A 17,915-nucleotide genomic window follows, 5' to 3' on the forward strand; every position below is an offset into this window, starting at 1 on the left:
CCACATGACCCGGAAAGCTGTCTGTGGACAAACACTGGTTCCCTTGGTCTGAAAGCAAGATGAGTGCCGCAGCTCACAGTTGCCTTTGACTGGTACTTTAGCTTTAGCTTTGCCTTTGCCTTTAGGACAAAGGACTCATTACATGAAGGCACAAGGATTCACCATTAACCCTGGTGGCTGAGACCATCCAGGATCCAGAATGACCATCACAAGCCAGTTATTATGCAACCCCCTGAGGCTCCCATATGGACCTCCTGCCGGCATTAGAAACAGCAGAACAGCAACCAGTTCCTTGAGAAAGAAAAGCTATAGCATCAAAGAGTGGCTGGAGGCACAAGGCACTTTCTTTGACCATTGCTGACTGCTGGAAAAACCAGTGTGGTGTAGTGGTTAAGAGCGGTAGACTCCTAATCTGGGGAACCGGTTTTGCGTCTCTGCTCCTCCACCTGCAGCTGCTGGGTGACCTTGCGCCAGTCACACTTCTCTGAAGTCTCTCAGCCCCACTCACCTCACAGAGTGTTTGTTGTGGGGGAGGAAGGGAAAGGAGAATGTTAGCCTCTTTGAGACTTCTTAAAGGGAGTGAAAGGCGGGATATCAAATCCAAACTCTTCTTCTTCTGCTGCTTTATCTCAAGGTACCTTGAAAGCATGTGCATAATGTGGGCTGAATCATGCATGTTTTTAGTGCTTACTACCACCAATCACCTGCTTGAGGGTGTGTGTGGGAAACGGCAACTGAATCTAACACTCTATGCTAGAGCTTTCCAAACTGTGTGTTGTGACACACAAGTGTGTTGGCCGCAGGGTGTAGGTGTGTTGCATGAATGCTCCCCGGGGTTGGAAAGGGGTTAGTTTAACCTCTGGTTTGTCAGTAAAACTGAATTATTGTGTTGCGAAATGATGCATGTCTGCAAAGGGTGTCGCCAACATGAAAAGTTTAGAAAGCTCTGCTCTACGACCTACTCCCATACCCTGATCAACAGTGCTAGGCATTGTCAGTTGCAGCCCAAGCTCCCAAATCGAGCGTTCCACCTGGGGAATCTCTCTCTCTCTCTTTTTTTATAAGATATTTATTAAAGTTTTCAATATATTACAAAAATTAGAAAAAAGAAGAAAAAGAAAAAGAAAATACAAAATAGGAACAATTAAAAACAAATCCATCTTTCCATGTCTTATATTTCATTTACTTGTTTCCCTGACCTCCCCACACCTCCCTTTCTTGCATTCCAGTTCAATTGGTTAATTCAGCAAATCCTTTCCCTCTTATCTTTTATCTTAATATATTATAACTTTGAGTTATCACCTGTTAACAATCCATTTCTACATATTCCTTAACATTTCTACTAAAAAAATCCCACTTAGCTTCAATCCAGCATCATTCTAGCATTCATTAATTTTACAATGTTTTTGTAGATAGTCTTTAAATTTCTTCCAATCTTCTTCCACTGACTCTTCTCCCTGGTCTCGGATTCTGGGGAATCTCAAGTGCAAAGCTCCATTTCCCCCTCTTACTAGGTCAGGGTAAATAGATTTGGGGGGGTAAGTCACTTTTGATGAGACTGGCACAGGGTTAAGAGTCAAGCTTCCTCTCACTGCATTGCAGCCACAACCGAATTCCATCCTTTTCTTTGGGTGCTCAAGAGGTTCAGTGAGGCTGTTATCTCAGGTGGGAGTCTGGAAAGGTGTTGATTAAAAATGAGACTGCTCATGGTAGACTTAGGATCATAGAACAGAGTTGGACCACAAGGGTAATTTAGTCCAAATCCTGAACCTGCCTGAAGACTCATAAAAACACAAGGGAAAGGGGACAAGGAGGGGAGAGGCCAGGGCAGGGATCAAACTCAGGTGCAGTGGTACCTCGGGTTACATACGCTTCAGGTTACATACGCTTCAGATTACACACTCCGCTAATCCAGAAATAGTGCTTCGGGTTAAGAACTTTGCTTCAGGATAAGAACAGAAATCGGGCTCCAGCGGCGCGGCAGCAGCAGGAGGCCCCATTAGCTAAAGTGGTGCTTCAGGTTAAGAACAGTTTCAGGTTAAGAATGGAACGAATTAAGTACTTAGCCTGAGGTACCACTGTACCAGCTTTTAAACAGTTATTCTTATAATGAACAGTTGGAATTAGGGGGTACCTAATTTCTTCTGCTGAGGCAGACAAATGATATCTTATTATTGTCAACATATGCATTCTTATGTATACAGTGGTACCTCGGGTTACATACGCTTCAGGTTACATACACTTCAGGTTACAGACTCCGCTAACCCAGAAATAGTGCTTCAGGTTAAGAACTTTGCTTCAGGATGAGAACAGAAATTGCACAGCGGCAGCAGAAGGCCCCATTAGCTAAAGTGGTGCTTCTGGTTAAGAACAGTTTCAGGTTAAGAACGGACCTCCAGAATGAATTAAGTACTTAACCTGAGGTACCACTGTACTTTACCCTATTATGGCTGGAGAACCGTATTGCAAAATTCAGAGAGGATCACATTTCAAAGGACAGCTGTGTTTGGGTTCTCATATTGCTTCCGCAAAAATGCAGATTTGCATAGCTGTCAACGTTTCCCTTTTCTAAAGGGAAATTCCCTTGTTCTGAATAGGATTCCTCGCAAGAAAAGGGAAAAGTTGACAGCTATGGATTTGGTTGGTTTGGCTTTAAATGTGAACTGAATCGAATTTACCCCCCAATGCTACTTGATCTGCTCAGTAAAATCCAGCACCAATTTTTCACTCACCCAGGGTTGTGCTTCCACTGGGAAATCAAGGCACAATGGAGTCTGCAGATGTGGTTCATTCACACATATAGGACCTGTGATTCTATGATATACACCTGAGTTTATGGAGAGTTCTGCCCACTTCCTGCTTCTTCCTGTGTTGTAAAAAGGCACCCTCTCTTCCCGTGGTGACATTGTGGCCTCTGTTACCCTGGCAGCTTCTCCCTCTGTGTCTGCCAGAACGTTTGACCTGGTTGAGGACTTCCATCGAGGGGCTGGCTATCAGCGCCATCGTTTCGACCCACCGTCACCAGGATGGCCTCATGAGGAGGTTAGCTGGCGTTGCTCTCAGCGAAATCCAGGAATCTGTGAGTTTGCTCAAATTCTGACCCTCCCCGAATGCAGAAGACATTAGGGGGAGTCTGACTGGCCTGCCAAATTAATAACAAGACGAAATGTAGCTTGACTTACATGCCACTTACTCAGCAATGGGCCACAGTACACAGTGCACTTGCTAGCAGCTCAGAGGAAGCTACCTGTGAACAAACTCTCACCCGTCACATTCCCTCACCCTTCCTCTCTTCAGTTGGAGGCAAAAGGTGCCAGGGAAACCTGTCACACCCATATCTGATAAGCAGCAGCCTATCATGTAAGAGGAGGGGAACATTTAATCACATTGAAGTTTAACTTTTATAGGCTAAGGTTCAAAGGGTGCTGCATTTTTATGCATCTATCAGGAACGTGGAAACGAGAGGAATTTATTTGTTTTTTTTCTGTATTGTTGTTTTTGTGTTTTTGTATTTTTCTTTTGTCTTTTCCTTTTATGCAAAAACCTTAATAAAAAATATTATTAAAAAAAAAAAAAAGAATTTGAAAGTGCCCTTCTCAAACAAAACTGCCCCTAATTTGAAACGAAGGGAGAGGTCTTTTAAAGGGTGCAAAATGCATCTGGGTCTTTGGCCTGCCTAACTAGATTCTAGTAGTAGGCTTTATCCACAAGAACTGTTTCAAGCTCATGCTCAGCAACACCCCAAGAATTCTGGGAAATGTAGTCTGTTAGGGGTTCCTGGAATGGTAATTCCATGGGGGGGGGTAAACTACAGTTCCCAGGATTCTTCGGGGGGGGGGGTTACTTTAAATGTGCTTGAGAGATATGTTCACAGCCATAGACTGCATTTGAAATACCACATGTTGCTAATACTTTCAGAAAATAAACCCTCCCATCCACAGGGAGAAAGGGTAGTATAAAAGACCTTTGACCTGTGAATGTTGGGCTCAGGTGATGAAACTGTGTCTGGGTACCACTTTAGATTGGAGGTATGAAGAGTCCTATATGTTGGTGCTGACCTTTAAAGCCCTAAAAGGCTTTTTTTAAAAAAAATAAAAAAAATGTGTCCACAAGCCCAGAAAGGTTGGTGGTATCTGCCTTAAGTGAATTCAACTTTCCTTTTTACATTATAATCCTGCATTTAATATATTCTTCTTCTTTTTAGATGCCAGGCTTTTAGAAGCTGGTGGGTTAAGTAATTTTAATGATGTTGTTACTTATGGAATTTAGGAAAATTATTTTAATGTTTCTGTTTATTGTATACAGTACGATGTTTTTATATTACCCTAGATTTGTAAACCACCCTGTGACCATTTTTGGTGAGATATAGATTCCCCAATAAATAAAGATGCCATAGCTCTTTAGAAATTGTATGAATTTTGAATTATTCATCTCAGCAGTTGATTGGTCACATGGAATTTTAGGTCAGATATACAAAATATTAACAGAATTGCTATAAAGCAAGATGGCAAGCAGATTTGACTATTCAAATACTGACAGAGATACGGTATTTGATTTGGAAACTCTTAAAGGAACGTTCTGTACGGATTTGATAGGATGGTACCTGACTCCTGCCAGGTTGAGTAAAATATTTTTGAGGGCCAGTGACCCATGATGGAGATGTGGAACTTCTGATGTAAACATGTTTCACGTCATGTGGGCATACTGAGCAATCAGATTTTGGGAATTTGTGCCGACCGAAATAACAAGCATCCTGGGCTATCATTTTCCAAAAGATCCTGTTGTACCATATTTTTCGCTCTATAAGATGCACCAGATGACAAGACGCACCTAGTTTTTGGAGGAGGAAAACAAGAAAGAAAAAAATTCTGAATCTCAGAAGCCAGAACAGCAAGAGGGATCGCTGCGCAGTGAAAGCAGCAATCCCTCTTGCTGTTCTGGCTTCTGGGATAGCTGCGCAGCCTGCATTCGCTCCATAAGACACACACACATTTCCCCTTACTTTTTAGGAGGGAAAAAGTGAGTCTTATAGTGCAAAAAATACGGTAATTATAATTGGACAGAGTAAGGATATTAAAGCAGAAGAGGATTGGGAAATGACTTTCAGCTATTAATAGCAGCCAAAACAGTTATCTGTCAGAGACAGAAAACTCCCATATCATTATCTCTAGGTGCCTCAGGAGCTAAAGTTTGGGAAGGTGCTTACATGATGAAATTTGCTAACTTCTAGGAAAGGGCAGACAAGGCAATTGGAAAGGGGAGACAAAAAGACAGCGAATTCATTGCAAAAAGGATTTTATTTATTTTTAATTAAGTACAAGATGAAAGAATTCCCATTTTTTTATTTTGAGACATATAAAAGGTCGTAGTACAATGTGGTAAAATATAGGCAACTTCGTTCTTATAAGAGTGGTCTATAAATTTTAAGGACAAACCTAGACAGCATCTTAAAAAGTAGAGACATCACCTTGCCAACAAAGGTCCGTATAGTTAAAGCTATGGTTTTCCCAGTAGTGATGTATGGAAGTGAGAGCTGGACCATAAAGAAGGCTGATCGCCGAAGAATTGATGCTTTTGAATTATGGTGCTGGAGGAGACTCTTGAGAGTCCCATAGACTGCAAGAAGAACAAACCAATCCATGACGGGAATTGGAAAGTAATATATACAGAATGCCACAGGCGCCTCAGCCCTAACTTTAAGGATCACATAATGAGGCTGGGAGAAAACAAACAGGTCTCCACACTGATGGTTTAGAACAGGCATAGGCAAACTCAGCCCTCCAGATGTTTTGAGACTACAATTCCCATCATCCCTGACCACTGGTCCTGCTAGCTAGGGATGATGGGAGTTGTAGTCCCAAAACATCTGGAGGACTGAGTTTGCCTATGCCTGTTTTAGAACCTGGCCTGGATAGAAAAATCTAAAGCACGAGCTGGGTCAAAGTGAAGCTGTAGCTTTGCCCAAGTGGATTTTTCTGAACCACGGAAGAAACGTGGTCTGGGTGTTTGTTTCCTATTCTTGATGCAAGAAACAGTTGAGAGAGTTGGGCATGTTTAGCCTGGAAAAGAGGAGATGGAGAGGAGATATGGTAGTATTTAAAGGGCTCTCACGTGGAAGATGGGGCAAGCTTGCTTTCTTTTGTTCCAGAGGCTAGGACCCAAACCAATGCCTTCAAGTTACAAGGAAGGAGATTCCAACTAAATATCAGGAAGAACTTTCTGGCAGGAAGAGCTGTTTGACAGTGGAACAAACTTCATTGAGAGGTGGTGGACTCTCCTTCCATGAAGGTTTTTAAGCAGAGGTTGGATGGCCAGCTGTCATGGGTGCCTAGTTTATAAAGATTCTATGATAGTTCAGTATTGACTATTTTGACTGGCAGCAGTTTCTTCAGGGTCTCCCAGCCCTCTTACATTCATTTTTTCTTCTTTTTTAGCTGAGTGAAACATCCTTCATACAGACTACATACTCTGCCACAAAGCTGCAGATCCCATTTTATGTATTGTAGCATGTGTGAAATGTGGAATTGGTTACATGAATGATATATAATTGATACAGTAAATTGAATTTTAAAAAGTAATTCTTAGATTTTTCTTTTCATATTCATATATAGAATAACGTAAATATTATTCCTTTTCATTATTATTATTATTATTATTGAAAAGCCATAGAGGGAATTGACGGTTTAATTACAGATATGAGCAAGTTATAAACAGAACAGATACTATTTTCATGACTTACAAGACGGTATCCTATTTAGGGATATTTCCAGTTCAAGATTTATGTCTGACTATCATCAATCACCACATAATTATCTCCTTTGGCAACCTGCCGACAAAATACATTCAATCCGCCGTGTTCCTCTCCCTGAATTTCTGGATATTTCCATTTCTCTAGAACAGGCATACGCAAACTCGGCCCTCCAGATGTTTGGGGAGTACAACTCCCATCATCCCTGACCACTGGTCCTGTTAGCTAGGGATGATGGGAGCTGTAGTCCCAAAACATCTAGAGGGCCGAGTTTACCCATGCCTGCTCTAGAACATATGTGCCACAATATTCATGTACTTCATCAGAAGTACTTACAGCATCTCCTTTCAATGCATTTGCACCGTGCAGACTGGCTAGCAAAAGATACCCAAAACCTGATTGTCTCAGATATATTAATGAAAGCCATTCTAGTCCCTCTTGCTTCCTTAAACTGCAATCTATTCAAAGCTCCCAATTTAGGGTTTTCATGGGTGGGGAAAGGCAGTTGAATGAAATAGTAAGAACATTTCTCCAAAATTTCTCCAAATGGTAAAGGAATATTAGAATCTCCTCCCTACTTGTGTCATTTGCTGGCGGTGTTCTGGTCAGAATCCTGAGGGTCAGACAGAGACCTGGAGGGGCCACATTTGATTCCACTTGGCCTGAGGATCCCAGCTCCTGCCAGGGAGATTTAAGCAAAAGCCAAGTGACTTGAACTGAGGTATTAAGCAGCCAATTCAGGTTCTGCAAACGGCAAGCAGCCAACCTCTGTACCTGTGTTATTATTTTATGCCACTAGCTATGAACGTTCTGTACCTCTGTCTCCCATCTAAAATGTTGCTGTTCTAAAGGTTAAAAGTGTCTGAGAAAGGAATTTTAAGGAGCTTTGCCCTGCACTGTAGCTTGCCTAATACTTCAACCTCCATTGGCTTTCTCCCAATTAAGCCAGTTAGCCCAATTAAGCTGGAACAGCCCGACCATGGCAGCATAGCAAGAGATGACGGAGGCAGGTTTGGATCTGGCTGAAGACAACTGTCCCACTGGGAGAATTAAACAAACAGAACCAGCAGAGTAAGAAGGAAAGCCCTTAATAAAAACACACTGGCTTGGACCCAAAGCTTGTGTTGTGCCATTCTAGAGGGTTCCTTGACCTTCGTGGGCTGCCAGAGAGGGAAAACCCAATTCCATGAGCAAAACTCCATTCAGAGAAGTTAGGGTCCATGCCAGTGAACACCCACCTGCTGTTCATTCTTAAGGCACAGAACGTATTTGGTATCGGATGTGCCCATGCCCATCATGGCATATTTGGCATCCAGTGAGATCATTCAGTGCAATCAATCCCCAGACCGCCCAATGTATCTGGAGGTTGCAGATCACACTGGAGACCGATGCTTCCACAAAACTGGTGGGGCACATTGACAAGATCACATTAATCTCTGCAATCGAATGGCTGGTTTCTGGATAGCACTGGAGTTGCCTTTGCAAATGACATATTTATTGCCCTTTCATCTCCAGCATCCTAGAGCAGGGGTCAGCAAACTTTTTCAACAGGGGGCCGGTCCACTGTCCCTCAGACCTTGTGGGGGGCCAGACTAAATTTTGAAAAAAATAATGAACAAATTCCTATGCCCCACAAATAACCCAGAGATGCATTTTAAATAAAAGGACACATTCTACTCGTGTAAAAACACACTGATTCCCAGACCGTACGCGGGCTGGATTTAGAAGGCGATTAGGCCGGATCTTGCCCCCGGCCTTCGTTTGCCTACCCATGTCTAAGTCTATCCTCCAATCAGTACAATGCAGCCCAGATCTCTAAAGCTCTGAACTGAGGCAGCTAGATGTGGGCATGGCAGATGTGTGCCGTTGAGTTCCTAACCGAAGTCCACACATGTGTGGCTGTTAGCACAACAATATTTTGCAGTCTGTATCTTCTGCTCAATCCTTTTCAAAAATTTAAGCAAGGAGTCTACCCACAGCTACAGGCAGTCTGGGAGAAAAGGCGATTCAACATCCTTGACATGGAGGAAGGAACCCTGGATTTGACCCAGTGCAAAGATTTCCAGTGGAAGGAGCAAATTCCCAAACCCTGCTACCCATCCATCTATTGTAAATAGTCTTACTACATAAATAACGATCAAACATGCCTGCGGCTGGCTGTTTTCCAAGATCATGCCTTGTCTCACAAGGATGCCCTGAACCACAATGCGAAATGAGGTAGAACGTCCACTCCTCAGCCGCTTCTGCGTTGAACTTCCATAGGAGCCTACATCCTCCCAGATTCTCTTGCCTTTTGTTTCTGCTAGCTCTTGGCATCTGGCAATGCTTTTTCTTCATCTGTGGAGACCTTAGGACTGTCCTTTCCCCGTATGGTTAGAAACGAGTATCTCAGTCCTCCTGCCATGCTGAAGGGGGAAAGCAGAGAACACACACACACACGGTCAGAAAGTCATGTCTCCTGTCCGCCATGTGAACTGGACATGCAATTCAAAACCACCACTCACCAGATATTGAGCCCTATGAAGTTCAGCACGGAAAAGATATAGTCTCCACCAATTAGCATTCCAATGTAAGCGATGGACACATTCTGAAAAAAATAAAGAGGCGTGCTTTAACTTATTAACCAATGAAGGCGGTGAAGGTCCTGTGTGAGTGTCTGAAGGCAGCTGGAGGATGGATGGCAGCTAACGGATTGAGGTTGAATCCTGACAAGACAGAAGTACTGTTCTTGGGGGACAGGGGGCTGGCTAGTGTGGAGGACTCCCCGATCCTGAATTGGGTAACTGTGCCCCTGAAGGACCAGGGAGGCGCACATTAATTCTGAGTCCAGGGCAGCTGTTTACCAGCTCCATCTGGTATGCAAGCTGAGACCCTACCTGCCCGCAGACTGTCTCACAGAGTGGTGCTTGCTCTAGTTATCTCCCGCTTGGACTACTGCAATGCGCTCTACATGGGGCTACCTTTGAAGGTGACTTGGAACCTGCAATTAATCCAGAACGCGGCAGCTAGACTGGTGACTGGGAGTGGCCGCCAAGACCATATAACACCAGTCCTGAAAGATCTTCATTGGCTCCCATTACATTTCCAAGCACAATTCAAACTGTTGGTGCTGACCTTTAAAGCCCTAAACAGCCTTGGTCCAGTATACCTGAAGGAGCATCTCCACCCCCATTGTTCAGCCTGGACACTGAGGTCCAGCACCGAGGGCCTTCTGGTGGTTCCCTTGGTGTGAGAAGTGAGGTTACAGGAAACCAGGCACAGGGCCTTCTCGGTAGTGGCACCTGCCCTGTGGAACGCCCTCCCACCGGATGTCAAGGCAATAAACAACTATTTTACTTTTAAAAGACAACTGTTTTAGGGAAGTTTTTAATGTCTGACGTTGTATTGTTTTTCATATTCAGTTGGAAGCCGCCCAGAGTGGCTGGGGAAACCCAGCCAGATGGGCGGGTATAAATAAATTATTATTATTATAATTATTATATTCTCCTAGTATCACTGTGCTGTAAGGCATACTTGTTCTCAAGAATTACAAGCAGTTAAGAAAATATTCTGATCTAATGTTGATGAATTGAAACTAACATGTACTTTTGGGTTGTCAGTAATGGCCACTACAGTGGTACCTCAGGTTACATATGCTTCAGGTTACAGACGCCGCTAACCCAGGAATAGTGCTTCAGGTTAAGAACTTTGCTTCAGGATGAGAACAGAAATTGTGCTCCGGCGGCACGGCAGCAGCAGGATGCCCCATTAGCTAAAGTGGTGCTTCAGCTTAAGAACAGTTAAGAACAGACCTCCGGAACGAATTAAGTACTTAACCTGAGGTGCTACTGTATGTCTCAATAAAACTTCAAAATAATAATATGTGGGATCCATGGCAGCAGAAGAAAAAGATTCCCCCGTGCTGTTCTGTTTTTTAATGCACACAGCAATTGCCCTTCATTTGAAACATTGTGTTGCTCTCCTGGGGAAACAAGAGATATTTCTTCAGTGAGTAACATCTCATCAGGCTATGAACTGCAGATAAGAATTATTTGGCCTTCATGATGGCCCTGTCCACATCTTCAGAATCCTTGGAATGTCCACAGTATTTATAAGCCCCCAGTTCTCATGATAAAGGTTTTTTTTTTTAAGGGCAATTAATGAAGACGTCTTTGTTCACCTCTCAGGGTCTGCTTTTCTTCCCCAAAATAAATAAACCTTTATCATATTTCTAAATTTTGATTTTCAAAAATAACAATACCAAAAATAGAAGAGAGACGAAGAAAGCAAAAATGGTATGAACTGCCGCAGTACAATGTCAATAGAGCATAGTACAGATAAGCACAGACATATTAAGAGTCCTAATATGGTTTCCCCTTAAGAAATCATGTCTGGAGAAATCCTAAGCATTAATTCCACCCCCCTTCCAATTTATTCCAAGTATAAGATTACTCAGACCAGACCCAGCCTTCATACATCTTGTACTGTCTCCTATTGTATAGAAACAGGACCTCTTAGGTGTTTGGTCCAAGATGCCTGTTTGCCTATCATGATAATATAGGCTCAGGAACGATTTGTCTCTGCCATTTTACGAGCTAACCGAAATAAAATTCACCCGCCCACAAAAAGAATCCTCTGTGGCGTATCTCGTCGAATCCATTTCTCTTTAGCAAATGCACCGTCCTTCGGACAAATTAAGTTTCCCTATCGGAAGATGAAAATGAAATCTGAATGGATTCCATAGCTAGTTCTGATGCTGTCATTCATCAACAGGTCCTGTTGGTTTCGCTTACCTTTATAGCACCAACCACTGTGGTTGTGAGGGCAGAATTATAATGGCTGCAGAGGACTGTAGAATACATCAGAAGGAACCTAAAGTAAAAAAAAAAAAAAAAGGATCTTGATCCTATGCACCTTTTCCCAGAAGCAAGCATGCACAGGATTGCAAACTTATGATACCATCATTTCACTGCTCCTCTTAAACAGGGCTATATATATTTTTAACTCCTCCAGCGTGATCTAAAAGAAGTTGAGCTGGGAGACTTATGTATAAGATGATTAAATAAAAACCTGTGCTTGTGTGAACTTCACCACCCATGTTTGACTATACAATTTTCACATCGTTCCATGTGGGCCAGAGTGGATAAAAATAAATGATTTAAAAAATAATAATTTTTAAAAATCTGACTTCTTTTATTTAAATCCAATTTTTTAAAAATTAAAATCCGATATATATATATATATATATATATATATATGATTTTCAAAATAAAATGCTTTTGGAGGAAAAATCTTACTAAAGATAGTTTTCTATTTAAGTTACATTATGGTCCAAAGGCTATTCATCAGGAAATAAGGGTTTGTTTTAAGCTTATCATGTGCGCCAAAACTCAGTCTAAGTTTTCTTTTTTAAAAAACTGTTTAACTACATCAGTTAACAAACATGGATACATAATGCTATAATGTTTTCGTTTTAGTTAAATAAATTGTTTGAATTGTTCTTATTTTCCTCCTTCCAATAAAGTACAGCAGAAAAGTTGTACAGATATAAACAGTTAATTTACTAAACCTCACAGTAATTTCATAATTATCTGTCTACATATTTCTAATAGTATAACCAAATCAGTAATTTTTGGTATAACTGTAAAAACTACATACTCTGAAAATTTGTTATGCCAAAAATGAAACCCTCATCTGGTTGTAAATATTAAGATTATACCAGCAAGAATGAGTCTTTCTGTAAAAAAAATGATGTATATCAAGCCTTAGTGACTAGTGATTTAAATTGTGATCTAAATTGTGATTTAAATCAATTTGATTTAAAACAAATCCACCCTGATGTGGGCTATCCAAAACTGCCACACGACTTGCTGTCAGGGACTGGACTGAAGGGGACGAGATTGAGGAGGAATGGTGGAGATGCCCACTCCCCTTCTCCGGAAGCTTCCAGAGAATTGGAAGGCAGTACAGTCACACTTTGGTTCTGGAACACCTTGCGATTCGAACGTTTTGGCTCCTGAACGACTCAAACCCGGAAGTGAGTGTTCCAGTTTGCAAAGGTTTTCTGGAAACCGAATGTCCGACGCGGCTTCCGATTGAGTGCAAGAAGCTCCTGCAGCCAATCGGAAGTCACGCCTTGGTTTTCAAACTTTTTCGGAAGTCGAACGGGCTTCCGGAACGGATTCCGTTCGAGAACCAAGGTACGACTGTATTGAATTAGAGCGGCGGTTCGAGGAAGGTCACAGCTCAGAGACATGCGAACAGAAGAGTTGGGAGGTGTTGGGAGAAGAGGAAGGGGAGACAGATTCAGAGCAGCTTGCTGACACGTTATAACTGGAGAGTATTTCTGACCCCTCTTCTCCCACAACCCGGCACCCATTGAGAGTACAAGAGCAAAGGACTCAAGAGACAATTAGCCCTTGTCGGCCACCCTAAGGGAAAGTGCTGTTGCTAGGAAAGGACGGGGAAGGAGCTCAGTTGGAGCAATGCCATTAATGGGAGACAGACTGCATTCTTTTGTCTCGTTGTGATGATTGAATAAGCTCATTAGTCAGAACTCTTCATTCTATCCCCTCCACTGGGGGAGGGATAGAATTCCCAGAAGCCTGACGCTTGCTCAGTCAGAGACAAATGAAATGAGGGCCACTGCATAATATAATCACAGAGTTGAGTTGGAAGGGACCCAAGATCATCTAGTCCCATGCAGGAATCACAGCTAAAGGATCCCTGATAGATAACCACCCAACCTCCAACGAAGAGTCCACCGCCTTCACAACCTTCCTTGTGCTTCAGAAAACATCGTTCTGAATTTCCTGGAGCATTGCCCTAAAGATGGGGAATTAAAACCCTATTTGAACCAATGGGGTTTCCGATCTTCCTAGGTTTTTGCGGTAGTTATTAGCTGTTATCCCAACCTACTGACTATATAAAGGTCAATAGCAGATTTGCCGGATGAAAAAACGAAAAACAAAACCCAGCCAGCGATTACTTGTCAAAGACACCTTACCCCAGTACACAGGAAAGAAGAAATTGAAAGATAAATAAAACATTTGTCCACTCCTTAAAGTTGGTGGCCTATAAAAATAAAGAAGGACATGTTTTAGGTATGTTTTATTGAAAATAGATATTCTAATAACCCAGTTAAATAAACAGAAAGATGACAACGTTGATATATCTGATGCTTGAGAATTGCACCAAGATGTCTGCTCTAAATATAACCGCCAGCATTCTTTGAATACCACTTGCAATCAAGATGGATCTAAAGACCTATTCCTTAAGACCCCCCCAAAAGGTTAGATACGTGCTGTTTTCATGTCAGTTTCAAACCCAGACATGCATTTAGAATGTGCAGAGAAGATAAAACAAAGGAAATTTAAGTTGTGCCCCATGTTTACTTGCGATCTCTCTAATTTCTCAAACCTGTTGCACCAAGTTTGCACAATGAGGACTTGTTTACTGTTGGCCGCTCTGCAGTTGGGGAACTTCCTCCTCTTGTAAATTTGAATCAATTCTTTCCATTTACATTTGGCTTTAATGGCCATTTTCAGGAAGACTTTGATTCTGCAAGATTCAAAGGATTAACCCCTTCCCCTTCTCCTTCTCCTTCTCCTTCTTCTTCTTTCAAGAAGTGTTGCTACCCAACCCCTGAAACCATCTGCATAAAATATTCCCCTAGTTAAAACACACTTGTTCTCGATTGGGCAGAAAGACTGCTAATTTACATTTTTTTTGTTGCCAATTGTTATTTGCAATCATGCTTCTAATTTCCAGTGGTTATAGTCCCTCTTCATTGTCAGAATTATGCCTGCCTTGATGAATTTTAGGGAACCGTTCCATAATGCTGACCCTGGGCTTTGTTGACCATCTGCGCATGGTCCCTGGAAACCCTCTTTCCCTGGATTTTATACTCAAAACATTCCTAAGTTATCTTCTTTCCATGAGCTGAAGAGAAACTCCTACCATTCTGAGAACAGAAATGCGGATCCAAGTCAATGGATATATTACAATGACTTAAGTGGTTTGCAAGCACAGCTTACCTGTTGGAAGTCTCCACTGAAGAAGCTTATGAGAACTGTAGGAATTACCATAAAACAGGCATTATAAAAAATGACTCCATATTTTCCCAGCTCCTGTATAAAACAGAAACACCTGTTTGACAAGCTAGTTAAAGATCACAATAGCCACGGGGGGATTTTGTATTTAAAGATCTAATGGCACTCTAGTAAGAAAGCAATTCATCCATTTAATATATGCTTGCAATTTCTGTAATATATGCTTCTGTAAGAAGAGGTTTCTTACTAAATAAACAACTCAGCGAAGTCCCACCTAAGAAATGCTTGTGTAGGCCTGGTTAAAACTGACCAAAATTGGAGTAGACACTCACTCAAACATCTTACCATCTTTTGTTTATTTATCTACCACTTTATTGTAAAAGACCTCAAAGTGGTTTACAAAGACTCATACAAACACACACATACACACACAACTTATTGGTAAAAACAATTAAAACAACGATTTAAAACATTCAAAAAAATTAAACCCTGCAAATAAACTAAAAAATGCATCATCATTCCAGGCATTTAGGCAAGTTTGTCTAAACAAAATGTTTTTGCAGGCGTCAAAATGCTGCTTGCCTAATATTAATAGGCAAAGTTTAGTTGGTGACACACTAAAAGATTGATTTTTGACAAACACTGAACAGGGATTATGTGGCACCTATCATAGGAAAAGGGACGTGGGTGGCGCTGTGGTCTAAACCACAGAGCCTAGGGCTTGCCAATCAGAAGGTCAGTGGTTCGAATCCTCACAACGGAGTGAGCTCCCGTTGCTCGGTCCCTGCTCCTGCCCACCTAGCAGTTCGAAAGCACGTCAAAGTGCAAGTAGATAAATAGGTACCGCTACAGCAGGAAGGTAAACGGCATTTCCATGCCCTGCTCTGGTTCACTAGAAGCGGCTTAGTCATGCTGGCCACATGACCTAGAAGCTGTCTGCGGACAAACGCCAGCTCCCTCGGGCAGTAAAGCGAGATGAGCACCGCAACCCCAGAGTCATCCGCGACTGGACCTAACGGACAGGGGTCCCTTTACCTTTATCATAGGAAAGGTTCTGCAGATAGAAGCAGTCAAGTGGGAATATATGGAGTAAAACATTATGTCAGGTAAACTGGTCCCAAGTTGCTAAGTGCTCTGTATACTAATAGTAACGTTTTGAATCTGGCCTGGTAGCAAATAATCAAAACAGTGCAGGTCTCTGAGCCCAAGTGTGATATAGCGAGAAGGTCTCATTCCTGCCAACAATTGTGCTTTGTCTAGATGGTGCTCTGTCTATCATACATGATGTGAACTTCCTTTCCATCCTCCCTCCCCCAAAACAAGCTGAACCCAGCAAAGGTGGTGACAGCAAATGGCTAAGATAGCAAACACAGAAGTAGATTTCCTAGGAAGCAGAAGATCAATATTTGAGAAGTAGGCGGGAGGATGGAAGAGAAATATGTTCCAAGCAGGTGGGGAAGGAACTCTCAAACTGCCAGTAAAAGCCCATTTACATGCTACTATGCTCTGCTCATTTTTTCTCATGAAGAAACATGGCCTGAATTTTACTATCTAGTGGTTATGTGCCTGTCCTAACCATCTCCAAACTGCAACACACCAGGGCCTTTAAAAACCTTCCCAAAGTGAGTTCAGCAAGGATTTGAGGAATAACATTCTAAAACCATTGCATGGCTGCCATATACTGTGCATTTTTTTTAATCCAAAAAGATCTTGTAAGAGTTATGTGAAGATCTCTTGAATTAGTCTAATGAAGGATACAGGGAGTGTAAAGGCAAGAGAAGCTAATGAGATAACTGAATTTTGCTGATAGTTGAATCATGGGCTGGTCATCCTAGCAGCAACTCCTTGGGCCCAATGCAGCCCAGCTTTCCCAAGACGTTAGCCCAGATTTACAAAGCTCCCCGTGTCTATGTTTGCATAAAGATCAGTTTCCTTCTTGATCTAGCAGCTAACCAATCTTAGATTTCCTTTTCTGAGATGTTTCTGGCTTCTTAGAAAGATGACACATCTTTTTAGAATCATGACCTCAGTGTGAAGGCCAAAGCTGGAAAACCATTAACTAAATACCTAAATATTTAACTCCTGTACTGTCAACCTCTTAGCAGGGACAGTATGTACAAAATTGAAGTTGACTTTCACAATCTTACTCAAGTCCTAATTAAGGCTGTCCTTGAACATATTCAGAAATTCTTAGAACAAAGATGACCATTCCTTGGTTTTCCGCAGAAATGATATCCCCACATAGTTACCTTGGGGTCAATTTTTTGTTTTGTGTAAACACCGTTTGCTGCTGTGAAGACATCGTTCAGCAACACAGAGGCATAGCCTTCCATGCTGAAAGCTAGATCTGATCTGGAAGAGAGAATATAGAGATGAAGGCATTTAAAAGGCATCCTTTGAACAGTGATGTGCCTGTCCCAAACCACTTCCATATTATAAAACCTGATTATAACGGCACGTTCAGAAGTCTGTAGCAGTAAAGGTAACAGCAAATGAAACGAAACAGCTGGACTGTTCCAGATAGCATTTCACTCAGAAATTGCTCCGATTCATTCTTGGCAACTTCTCTAATGGTGACTTAGCTGTTCTATGCAACCAAGAGCCAAAATCAAACTAATTCTCAAAAGAGATGGGCAGGAAATAGCCAAGAGTGGACTTTTAACAAGTGCTACAGCTAAATATCCCCTGTTCATTTCAACAGAGCTTGTGCGGTGCAAACCTCCCAAACAAGTTGGTAGCAGTTTATTGGTGGGTCATGACTAGGGTTTGAATCTTCCCTTAGGTCTGAGACCATTTCCCCACCTATGTAACTATCACAGACTCATAGAATTGTTGTGTTGGAAGGGACCACAACTATCATCTAGTCCAGGGTTTCCCAAACTTTGGTCTCCAGCTGGACTACAATTCCCATCACCCCTGACTACTGGTCCTGCTAACTAGGGATGATGGGGGTTGTAGTTCAAAAGCAACTGGCGACCCAAGTTTTGAAAACCCTGATCTAGTTCAACTCCCTGCGATGCAGAAATCTTTTGCTCAATGTGGTACCCTCCTTTTTTGTGGTGATACAGGAAAACCATTTGCCTACTGTAAAAAGGTAAAGGTAAAGGTACCCCTGACCGTTAGGTCCAGTCACAGAC

The 17,915-nt window shown here is 42.1% G+C and overlaps 2 protein-coding genes and 1 long non-coding RNA gene across 4 annotated transcripts in view; 1 reads left to right on the forward strand and 2 right to left on the reverse strand.

Moving 5' to 3' along the window:
- The window catches only part of HSD17B3 (hydroxysteroid 17-beta dehydrogenase 3), a 28,071-nt gene extending 24,755 nt beyond the window's left edge, over positions 1-3,316 (reverse strand). Inside the window, exon 1 of one of the 2 annotated variants that reach the window (XM_083403526.1) lies at positions 3,183-3,316. The gene's annotated coding sequence lies outside the window, so the exon portion shown is untranslated. Of the gene's footprint in view, positions 1-2,827; positions 2,960-3,182 lie in introns of those variants that run through there. The other variant, XM_083403528.1, reaches the window with a different exon arrangement.
- On the forward strand, positions 130-6,574 carry LOC310659762. Its single transcript, XR_014502976.1, has 3 exons — positions 130-389; positions 2,882-3,079; positions 6,435-6,574. It is a non-coding gene; the product is annotated as an uncharacterized lncRNA (long non-coding RNA).
- A 92-nt stretch (positions 6,575-6,666) lies between these two features.
- The window catches only part of SLC35D2 (solute carrier family 35 member D2), a 36,590-nt gene continuing 25,341 nt past the window's right edge, over positions 6,667-17,915 (reverse strand). Inside the window, exons 7-12 of the mRNA XM_083403524.1 lie at positions 17,028-17,130; positions 14,764-14,856; positions 13,734-13,801; positions 11,521-11,599; positions 9,253-9,335; positions 6,667-9,153 (exon numbers count right to left, since the gene is read on the reverse strand). Coding sequence (XP_083259650.1) covers positions 9,051-9,153; positions 9,253-9,335; positions 11,521-11,599; positions 13,734-13,801; positions 14,764-14,856; positions 17,028-17,130 — 529 coding nt within the window. The 3' untranslated portion in view covers positions 6,667-9,050. The remainder of the gene's footprint in view (positions 9,154-9,252; positions 9,336-11,520; positions 11,600-13,733; positions 13,802-14,763; positions 14,857-17,027; positions 17,131-17,915) is intronic.

The sequence above is a fragment of the Podarcis tiliguerta genome (assembly GCF_965153285.1).
Source record: "Podarcis tiliguerta genome assembly, chromosome: 11".
Lineage (NCBI taxonomy): Eukaryota > Metazoa > Chordata > Lepidosauria > Squamata > Lacertidae > Podarcis > Podarcis tiliguerta.